The 12,239-nt window shown below is 44.8% G+C and overlaps 1 protein-coding gene across 1 annotated transcript; it reads right to left on the bottom strand.

Annotated features, from left to right (window-relative positions):
• Positions 1–444: 444 nt before the first annotated feature.
• LOC121855699 (prostatic spermine-binding protein-like) lies at positions 445–6,979 on the bottom strand. The gene is made up of 3 exons (XM_042350782.1): positions 6,841–6,979; positions 3,167–3,479; positions 445–475 (listed from the first exon to the last, which is right to left on the bottom strand). The coding sequence occupies exons 1-3, from the start codon at positions 6,977–6,979 to the stop codon at positions 445–447; spliced, it is 483 nt and encodes a 160-aa protein (XP_042206716.1).
• Between the last annotated feature and the right edge of the window lie 5,260 nt (positions 6,980–12,239).

The following is a 12,239-nucleotide window of genomic DNA, read 5'->3' as shown; positions in this document are numbered from 1 at the left end:
CTCCAGTGATGGCTGACACTATGTCCCCACAGTGATGGCTGACACTATGTCCCCCACAGTGATGGCTGACTATGTACTAGTGATGGCTGACACTCCACAGTGATGGCTGACACTGTCCCCCCACAGTGATGGCTGACACTATGTACCTCCAGTGATGGCTGACACTATGTCCCCACAGTGATGGCTGACACTATGTACCTCCAGTGATGGCTAGTGATGGCTGACACTATGTCCCCCCACAGTGATGGCTGACACTATGTACCTCCAGTGATGGCTGACTATGTCCCCCACAGTGATGGCTGACACTATGTACCTCAGTGATGGCTGACACTATGTACCCCCACAGTGATGGCTGACACTATGTACCTCCAGTGATGGCTGACACTATGTCCCCCCACAGTGATGGCTGATACTACTACTATTACTACTACTATTATTTTGCTATCACTCTGAATCAATCATGACTATCATCCAGCTATGATACAATGATATGAGTTATTAAGGATGTCACCTTCGTTGGTGAGCTGAGGTGACTAGAGAGGCCGATACGGGACCGGCAGGGTCATCCACATATGTTGCACGTGTGGAGGGCTACATCCAGGGCGGGAGGGACGGCGGCAGCGTCTTTCCGACGTTGGCGCTTGTCTGCCTCGGTATGCAGTCGGGCTAACTTGAGGAGTATTGACACTTTCTCGTGTGGTGATCCTCCAAGCGTTGCGGTGTGGAGTGATCGTCTTCCGGGTGAGGAGGATAATTTGGCACTTTTTCAGGTTTGTCTTAGACTATCCTTATACCTTTTCCGTTCCCCGCCAGCGTTGCGTTTACTATTCGTTCGGTGACTAAAGTAGCTGCTTTGGCAGTCTACTGTCGTCCATGCGAGTAACATGGCTAGCGCAACGTAATTGTTCATGGATAATGGTAGCCTCGTTGCTCCTACATTTGGTGTCAGCGAGAGTACTGGCATTTGTTCTCTTGTCTTCCCAGCAAGCTCGGAGGATGGAACGTCGACTACTTTGGTGAAAGTTTTCAAGTGCCTTGAGGTGCCTCCTGTCTGTAACCCATGTCTCGCTGCCATATAGCATGGTGGAGAGGACCACTGCTCGATATACATGGAATTTTGTAGATAATTTCAGCTCCCTACGGCTGAATACACGGGTACAGAGTCTGCCAAAGGCTTGAGATGCAAAACTGATCCGATGTTGAATCTCTTCATCGATGTACGCAGTGGTGGACAGGCGGGAGCCGAGATACTGAAAGTGGGTAACATTAGTGAGGGTAGTACCGTTATGTGTTCAGGATCTGTTCAGTGTTAGAAGTTCAGTAATGGAAGCTCCCGACACCTTTGTTCCTGTCTGGAGTCGTCTTATGTTGAAAAGACCCTTCATCCGGTACTGGATATCCACCCCGCCGGCTAGATTGGAACTGGCACGAGTAAGGAAGGCAAGAAAATGGAAGAGAGAGTTGGTGCCAGTACACATCTTTATTTTACCCCCGTTTGGATGGTGAACAACTCAGACTGGGTGCCACTGTGCAGGACACTGCTATTTATGCCATTGTGGAGTTGCCTCACAAAGGCAATGGATTTTGGTGGGCAGCCAAAATGACTGAGGGTCCGTCAGAGGGCTTCCCTGTTAACCGACTAGAAGGCCTTGGTTAGGTCGATGAAGGCCATATACAGGTCACTACACTGTTCTCTGCACTTTTCCTGTATCTGGCGGACAGCAAAGATCATGTCAGTGGTCCCATGTGATGGTCTAAATTTTAGTCCATCACAGAGTGTGTCCCCCCAGTGATGGTTGACACAATGTCTCCCAGTGATGGTTGACACTATGTCTCCCAGTGATGGCTGACACTATGTCCCCCCAGTGATGGCTGACACTATGTCTCCCAGTGATGGTTGACACTATGTCTCCCAGTGATGGCTGACACTATGTCTCCCAGTGATGGTTGACACTGTCTCCAGTGATGGCTGACACTATGTCTCCCAGTGATGGCTGACACTATGTTAGTGATGGCTGACACTATGTCTCCCAGTGATGGTTGACACTATGTCTCCCAGTGATGGTTGACACTATGTCTCCCAGTGATGGTTGACACTATGTCTCCAGTGATGGCTGACACTATGTCTCCCAGTGATGGTTGACACTATGTCTCCCAGTGATGGCTGACACTATGTCTCCCAGTGATGGCTGACACTATGTCTCCCAGTGATGGCTGACTATGTCTCCCAGTGATGGCTGAACTATGTCTCCCAGTGATGGCTGACACTATGTCTCCCAGTGATGGTTGACACTATGTCCCAGTGATGGTTGACACTATGTCTCCCAGTGATGGTTGACACTATGTCTCCCAGTGATGGCTGACACTATGTCTCCCAGTGATGGCTGACACTATGTTCCCAGTGATGGCTGACACTATGTCTCCCAGTGATGGTTGACACTATGTCTCCCAGTGATGGTTGACACTATGTCTCCAGTGATGGTTGACACTTGTCTCCAGTGATGGCTGACACTGTCTCCCAGTGATGGTTCATATTCTCCCAGTGATGGTTGACCTATGTCTCCCAGTGATGGTTGACACTATGTCTCCCAGTGATGGCTGACTGCCCAGTGATGGCTGACTATGTCTCCCAGTGATGGCTGACACTATGTCTCCCAGTGATGGTTGACTATGTCTCCCAGTGATGGTTGACACTATGTCTCCCAGTGATGGTTGACACTATGTCTCCAGTGATGGCTGACACTATGTCTCCCAGTGATGGCTGACACTATGTCCCCCCAGTGATGGCTGACACTATGTCTCCCAGTGATGGTTGACACTATGTCTCCCAGTGATGGCTGACACTATGTCTCCCAGAGAGACATAATGTACATTTCACTGGACTAACTTTGACTCTTTATGTCGCTAATACAGTGAGCGACTTATACTGTAGAAATGTGTTTGTTTTTCATCGTTTGTCACCGTTATCTGTCTTGAATCGTCGCCGCCTTTATCGTCGTCCTCTTCATCGTCGTCATCGTCCTCGTCCTCTTCATCGTCGTCGTCGTCGTCCTCTTCATCGTCATCATCATCATCGTTGTCATCGTCGTCGTCGTCTTCATCATCGTCGTCGTCCTCTTCATCGTCATCATCATCATCGTTGTCGTCCTCGTCCTCTTCATCGCGCTTGTCCTCGTCCTCTTCATCGTCGCGCTTGTCCTCGTCGTCCTCTTCATCATCGTCGTCGTCCCCTTCATCGTCTTCATCATCATCGTTGTCATCGTCGTCCTCTTCATCAACGCCATCTTCCTCGTCATCGTCGCCATCGTCCTCTTCATCACCGTCGTTGTCCTCGTCATCGTCGCCATCGTCCTCTTCATCACCGTCGTTGTCCTCGTCATCGTCGCCATCGTCCTCTTCATCACCGTCGTTGTCCTCGTCATCGTCGCCATCGTCCTCTTCATCATCGTCGTTGTCCTCGTCATCGTCGCCATCGTCCTCTTCATCACCGTGTCCTCGTCATCGTCGCCATCGTCCTCATCATCGTCGTCGTCCTCTTCATCGTCGCCGTCGTCCTCTTCATCACCGTCGTTGTCCTCGTCATCGTTCCCTTACACGACACTAAGGACAGACGGCTGGTAAATGACGCTCTCTATTGATCCTGGGTCAAAGGTCACACATAGGCCAAGGTCGCGTGTGGTATTAGTGCTGTAGTGAGTGAGTCTGTTGCTAAGGCTAGGTCAGGTCAGGTCAGGTCAGGTTTGTGAATTATAGAATTATGTTGTTAAGGCATAAGTTCCATATATATTAGTCTAGGGTTATTACTATTATAGGGACACACACACACACACACACACACACACACACACACACACACACACCAATTCCCAAATTATATCACTATAATTTCACGCTTCTGATTGCCATGTCCTCTCAATAAACCGTTAATTATTATTTGTATTATTATTACACACAAACAGTGGACAAGGGTGTGGTAATCACAACTCCGGTAACTGAATTACTTAAAAAAAAATCAACTTCGGTAATATTGTCAGCAAACGTAACTAGGTAGAGTCTCAACGTAATTCTTGTGCCACTTTGGGAGTCAGGGAGTAAGCTAGGGAATAAGATCCAATGGTTACTAGGAACTTTAGTTACTAGGAGATATCTAGGTTTTGGTTACTAGGAGATATCTAGGTTTTGATTACTAGGAGATATCTAGGTTTTGGTTACTAGGAGATATCTAGGTTTTGATTACTAGGAGATATCTAAGTTTTGATTACTAGGAGATATCTAGGTTTTGATTACTAGGAGATATCTAAGTTTTGATTACTAGGAGATATCTAGGCTTTGGTTACTAGGAGATATCTGGGTTTTGGTTACTAGGAGATATCTGGTTTGTTACTAGGAGATATCTATTTTCGGAATCCGTGAGAATTCGAAACGTGAGCTGATAAAAAAATTGGATGATCTTATTCCCGTTGGTGACTTGGTTAACTTAACTTGGTGTGGAAGGAGGAGCTTCCCACCTCACACCTGACGACCAACAACAATTCTTGGAGTGTGTCGTGTCGTGTCGTATGTCTCGTGTCGTGTCGTGTGTCGTGTCGAATGTCTCGTGTCGTGTCGTGTGTCGTGTCGTGTCGTGTGTTGTGTCGAATGAAAATATTAATATAGGGTCATTTCATACGAGAATTCCAAAACAGATAAACCTCACGAGATGAAAATAAGAGGGCGAAATTTTCCACACATAAACGTATCCTCTTAATATTTACGTAAACAAAGGCAAATGGTATCTCATGTTCGAGGGTAAAAGAGTGTAGCGATAATTCAGAGTGTGACGTGAACAGAATTCGTGAATTGAAAAAAAAGATGAAAAATAGAAAGAACTTAAAGAGAATATTGTGACGTAGAGGAAGAAGTGATGATGAAGATAAGATTGGAGATAGATGAGAAGTGAGCCGTGGATGAGGATGAAGGCGTGGTGGGGATGGGGCGTGGGTGTGGATGAAGTGGTGTGGGGACGATGTTTTAGCTCGTCCTCACCATGGGATTTAAATATATAATAAACGTAATTGAAAACGTAAATTATGTAGAATACTTTGAATGATTTACTGAAATATGATGAAAAGAAATGAATCAAATTAAAAAGATTGGAAATATACTAAAACTGATGAAGAAATGACTCAACATAATATCACGATTTCACACCACATACAACAACATACACGGTGAGAGCATCATGTGTGTGTGTGTGTGTGTGTGTGTGTGTGTGTGTGTGTTAGAATAAGACACACACCGAAGAAGGAGGTCATCACGCGACTTCTAAATCAAACGTTGGAGCATTGATATAATCTACTGAGGTACTGAACTAGACACGCAGCCTTGTACTACACCTGTTGATGATGAGTATAAACACTAACTCATGTCAGTATCCTTAAAACAGCAGTCATCATGAGTGGAAGTTAGCTGTAGGGAAGGCAGCCATCATTAGTGGGTGTTTCATGTTCCTTGCTTTCCATTTTTACCCACGTGGCGGAATAGGGAATCTTTGCCCCGATTCAGGGTTAAATTATAAGGAAGAAGATTAGTGGTGTAGGTTTGTTGATATTTTCCTTTACAACGTCATCTTTCGTGCGTAAGGCAGACATTAGTTCTAGTTGTTGGTGTATAGGGAAGTCTTCACCAGGGCTAAAGATATATGCTTCTCCTTCCCTCCCATCCTCAGCACGCACGACTTTTGAAATATTCATAGCAGAGGCGCTCAGGTTCAAGGTCGACCTACTAAAGTTTCTCTGACTTACTTATGGCCAAGAACTGAACCTCAAGGCTATGTTAAAGACCATCTATTATCACGTGTTGTCCCTTTAAGGAGGATAACAGTGTGGCTTCCTGTACCCAACCTGCTGCGACTCTCTTATCACATAAACAATATAATTTTTTCTCCACGTAAATACCAGAAATATTTAGACGGCTGAGTCATATGACATTTAAGAACTCCAGGAAGACCTAACTCAACTCTTCAATGAAACTAGCTACGTGGATCAATGTGACCTTCTACCAGTGGCTGACAACACCTCTGAAACAACATTCCTGGACCACCTGACATGATTCAACCTCACTCCTCTTCTATTTTGCTTTATTATCGATTTTGTCCGTTCTGGTGTTTGACGGGATAGTTGGCTGCCTGACACTCCGGCCAATTATATGAACGAAAAAGAGAGTGTGAATCAATATACATAATTTATGGCTGTGTGTGTGTGTGTGTGTGTGTATGTATGTGTGTGTGTGTGTGTGTGTGTGTGTGTGTGTGTGTGTGTGTGTGTGTGTGTGTGTGTGTTTTAATCTTTTTATTATTACTGCTTAAACACATAAAAACTAACATGATTACTGTTCTTCATTCTGTCCCTCTCTCCTTTATAACACCTGCCTCACCTGCAACACCTTTACACACCTGTCTTACCATTCACCTCTTTCATAGAACATGAAGACTCATGGTCGATCGTCTGACTGAATAACAAATTAGATATCAATGGTAAATATTCTTGTTTTTTGTACCTCTGGGATATATCATCATTATCATTATTATTAACATCATTATCGTCATTGTTATTATTAGTAGTTACGTTTTTATATATTTCATTGGAATAGAATAACAGTGTGTTGAGTCATTCGTGTTCCAGCAGTGAAGAAGTCATGGAGGTGATTACTCTGACTCCAACAAGGTCTTGAAGGATCCAGTTATCAGTTGGGCTCCCAGCGACACGTCAGGATTCAGGGATTTAGCGGTATGAAGCAACCAACCCATAATGATCTTGTGCTAGCGGTGTCTTGTTTTTGCCTCAGTATCCAGCGACCCACCATGTTCCAGAGATCCACCGTGTTCCAGCGACCCACCATGTTCCAGCGACCCACCATGTTCCCCGTGTTCCAGCGACCCACCATGTTCCAGCGAATCCACCATGTTCCAGCGACCCACCATGTTCCAGCGACCCACCATGTTTGCTGAGATCCACCGTGTTCCAGCGACCCACCATGTTCCAGCGACCCACCATGTTCCAGCGACCCACCATGTTCCAGCGACCCACTGGTATCTGGCGATCAATCTAGTGACCACCACAAAACTTCTGCACCTTTCCGATATAAACTTCTGAGCTGGACGTGAGTCAGCGTTCCAAATGCAATGTAAAAATTATACATTTTTCTTCTTTCTGCCATATTTTGCCCCGATAACTCTGGCTTGTGAGGAACATCACCATAAGTTCCTTCATGGTGGTCTTTACCACGCTCACCGCACAGCACACACACACACACACACACCAACGTTAAGAGGAAGGGATGTGCTAAGGTACGGGTGTTATCTCTAATGGGTTGTGGTTGGTGGTATAATTATAATCCTGGACCTAAGTATAATTATTCCATTAACTATTCTCGAATGTTTTAATATTTCAACATAAGACTTAAAACAACATTGAATCATCCGTTGTGACGTCACCACACTGTACATCTGCTCCAAGTGTTCCATTACGTAACCTCACGCCAACTACTTCACGTTCTCGCGTATCATATACTGACAACACTCCACTTAGAACAAAAGCCTTCAGTGACTGCCTGGTATTCCAGTGTGTGTCAAGACCTTCCAGCACAGGACCTGACCAATTCCTTCTGGTTAACCGTCTTCAGCGAGACTTCCTCTTGACCAGTGTACGGAGGAAGGACCAGGCAGGCAGGCAGGTTGGTTGGTTCCCGCGGGAGGAAGGACAAATGGCCGCTCGTATTTCCTGCACAACGCACTAAAAATAAGAATCGTTCCTGTGGGAGGTGGACAGGAGTTTTCTATATTCAGAGGTTTCCACCAGGAGTCACTTTACTTCGTTTCTAGGCAGGTAAAGGTGCGTAAATGGACACAGGGCAGGGAGGTGGTGTGTCAGATATGTTACCGGGTGGAGGAGAGGTGGAGGTGGAAGAGATACTAAATCGTACTTGACTATATTTTTAGTAACGGCAAAAGTAACTATGTTTAACCTCGAACCAAATCAGCACAGTTTACCACATTCCACACAAGCATGAGGGAAAAAAAAAAATAAAATCATTCAACTGTTTGCGATGCGTGTTAGAACCCACACACACACACGCACACACACACACACACTCAAAATTCATATAGATAAGAGAAATAGCCAAGGATTGACAGATAGCCCTTCTCCTTCACACCTGACCTCGCACCCTATAATCAACGTGGGGGGGGTCAGGTGGTGTAGCCATGGTGGCCTCCATGGTGTAACTGACCTGGGAAGTGTTGTGATCATCGGGTCTTGCCAACTCACCTCATACTATCCCCACCTGCCCACCTCCCCACCATCCCCACCTGCCCACCACCCTACACTATCCTCACCTGCCCACCACCCTACACTATCCCTCACCTGCCCACCACCCACACCATCCCACCTGCCCACCACCCCACACCATCCCCACCTGCCCACCACCCCACACCATCCCCACCTGCCCACCACCCCACACCATCCCTCACCTGCCCACCCACCCTACACTATCCCTCACCTGCCCACTAGCCCACACTATCCCCACCTGCCCACCACTCCCTACACACTATCCTCACCTGCCCACACCTATCCCCACCTGCCCACCAGCCCACACCCACCCCCACTCCGCCCATTAGCCCACACCACCCCCACCTGCCCACTAGCCCACACCACCCCTCACCTGCCCACACCACCACCTGCCCACTAGCCCACACCACCCCCCACCTGCCCACACCATCCCTCACCAGCCCACTAGCCCACACCACCCCACCTGCCCACACTATCCTCACCCACCACTCACCCACACCATCCTCACCTGCCCACACCATCCTCACCTGCCCACACCCACCCCACCTGCCCACTAGCCCACACCACCCTCACCTGCCCATACCACAAGGATTTTGGTGCTACAGCTTAAACAAGATACACTTTAGCATGCAGCATCGAGGAGGCTACCCTTTAAACACCTGAACCACCACACCTGACCCACCACACCTGACCCACCACACCTGACCCACCAAACCTGACCCACCAAACATGACCCACAAACATGACCAAACCTGACCTGCCAAACCTGACCCACCAAACCTGACCCACCAAACCTGACCCACCAAACCTGACCCACCACACCTGACCTGCCACACCTGACCCACCAAACCTGACCCACCAAACCTGACCCACCAACCTGCCGCAAACCTGACCACACCTGACCCACCACACCTGACCTACCACACCTGTCCTCCTGATTTTAAGACAGACTTTAAAGAAGAGATACTTAAATGATAAGAGAATAAGATAAAAGAGAATAAGAGATAAGAGCTATAAAGAGACGAGATATTTAGAGATACAAGAGGTAAGGCGAGAGATGAGACACTTGGAGACAGTAAATTGAGAGAGACAACCCACAGAGAGAATCGAATTTGGGATAATGAGATTTTGAATCGAGAGATTTGAGAGACAGACAGACAGACAGACAGACAAACAGAGCCAAGAGGAAAATGGCCTCTCTCTCAACTGTGTCAATATTGCAATGGTCGTCTCATATCTTGGCAGAGTGGGGTGACCTTCTTCGATGACCCTTGACCTCTGACCTCTCTGACCTCTGACCTTTGAGCTCTCTGACCTTTGACCCTTGACGTTTGACCTCTGACGTTTCCCTGATGTAGGTAAAATGTGTGTGTGTATATTAAATCGAAGGATGCTACTGTGTGGACGAGTAAATATATACGTACATACATACACATTCAGGCAAAGATAAACACAGACAGACAGAGACAGACAGACAGAGACAGACAGACAGAGACAGACAGACAGAAATCGCAGACAGACAGACAAACACAGACAGACAAACTGAACCCTGTGTGTGTGTGTGTGTCAGAGGTCATCATTCCTAAAACACACACACACACACACACACACACACACACACACACACACACACACACACACACGTTTCTCTATAATTAGTGGAACCAATTACCTAAATGGTTTAACTCCTTCAATTATTCCCCCTTTAATGATTTTACTGTCATTATTTATTGATTTTTTTTAATTGGAATCTGATAATATTTATATTTCCATTGTCATTTTAATAAATAAACAAATGAAGAAAAACTCGAAATTAAATCATTGGATCAAATTTATTCACTGAGGCATCAACACCTGACCAAACCCCTATGCTATATGCTACAGGATGGCTAGAACTGTAGAAGGTGATCTGTAGATGATAAAACACACTGTAGCAGGTATAATTCTACAGTGTTATTCGGGAGAGTAGAGGAGTTCTGGTAGGTTAGGTTAGGTTAAGTTAGGTAATTATTGATGGAGTAAATGAGGTGAAAAACAATTAATTAATTCATTCATTCAGACAGAAATTCATTCATTCATTCACAGTCATTCATTCATTCATCATTCATTCATTCACTCACAGTCATTCATTCATTCATTCATTCACAGTCATTCATTCATTCATTCATTCATTCATTCATTCACATTCATTCATTCATTCATTTATTCATTCACAGTCATTCATTCATTCATTCATTCATTCATTCATTCACAGTCATTCATTCATTCATTCATTCATTCATTCATTCATTCATTCACAGTCATTCATTCATTCATTCATTCAGTCATTCATTCATTCATTAATTCATTCATTCATTCAGACAGTCATTCATTCATTCATTCATGCATTCACAGTCATTCATTCATTCATTCATTCATTCATTCACAGTCATTCATTCATTCATTCACAGTCATTCATTCATTCATTCATTCATTCATTCATTCATTCACAGTCATTCATTCATCTATCTGCTCATTCCACAGCCATCGGCCCATTCATTCATTCATTCATTCATTCAAGTGTCATATCATTCATTCTATAGCCATTCATCATCATTCATTCACAGTCAATATTCATTCATTCATTCTGGCCCATTCATTCATTCACAGTCATTCATTCATTTCATTCATTCACAGTCATTCATTCATTCATTCATTCACAGTCATTCATTCATTCACAGTCATTCATTCATTCATTCATTCATTCACAGTCATTCATTCATTCATTCATTCATTCACAGTCATTCATTCATTCATTCATTCACAGTCATTCATTCATTCACAGTCATTCATTCATTCATTCATTCATTCATTCATTCACAGTCATTCATTCATTCACAGTCATTCATTCATTCATTCATTCATTCACAGTCATTCATAGTCATTCATTCATTCATTCATTCATTCATTCATTCATACTATTAAATATCTGCTACATCATACAACATTAATAGCTGTATTTTCATCACTAACATCAACTTTGACTGTGTGTGTGTGTGTGTGCGTGTGTGTGTGTGTGTGCGTGCGTGCGTGTGTCCTGATTTACATATATAATTAGAGATGGAAATTGGCTCAGATCTCAAGTCAAACTTTCGTCGTTGGATTAAACCTGAGGCACATATTGTGTTATGTCTGTTGGTTAGGTTAGGTTTTGGTTGTGGTTAGGTTAGGTTAGGTTAGGTTTTGGTTAGGTTTTGGTTATGGTTATGGTTAGGAGGAGACGACACACCCGAGAGAGTTGAGTGTTGTCGGGTGTTGTCGGGTGTTGTCGGGTTACCAAGTCGTCCAACAGTGTCGACCTTGTTCCTATGCGACTAGACTAGACTAGACTAGACAGATAGATAGACCAGACAGACAGACAGACAGACAGACTAGACAGACACAGACAGACAGACAGACAGACAGACAGACAGACAGATCAAAAGAACACCAAAAGGTCACGCAAGCCACACAATTAGTAAACTCTGATACTGCTGTGGTCTTGACAATGGTTGATTTCTCCGTGAAGAACAACCACAAGAAGAGAATATGAATTACTTATCACTGTAGGGCATTGTAGAGTCTTCCCTTTGTTAATTTCATCATCAGGTATCGGGAGAGTTTGATATAACGTCATATTTTACCCGACTGAGAAAGAATGACTTAGATTTCCATATGTAAACAAACACTATATGACTGATTGAGGGAAAAACAAGACCACAATGGAATAATTTATTAGTCATCTTGGTATAGGAGGAAGACCAGCCATAACAGAATTAATGAGCCAGTTAAGTCAGTGAGTCAGTTAAGTCAGTGAGTCAGTTAAGTCAGTGAGTCAGTTAAGTCAGTGAGTCAGTTAAGTCGGTGAGTCAGTTTAGTCAGTGAGTCAGTTAA

This window comes from Homarus americanus, unplaced genomic scaffold, assembly GCF_018991925.1.
Source record: "Homarus americanus isolate GMGI-L3 unplaced genomic scaffold, GMGI_Hamer_2.0 scaffold19179, whole genome shotgun sequence".
NCBI classification, from domain to species: Eukaryota; Metazoa; Arthropoda; class Malacostraca; order Decapoda; family Nephropidae; genus Homarus; species Homarus americanus.
The sequence above is the reverse complement of the archived record's forward strand: the minus strand, read 5'-3'. Positions and strand labels throughout refer to the sequence as shown.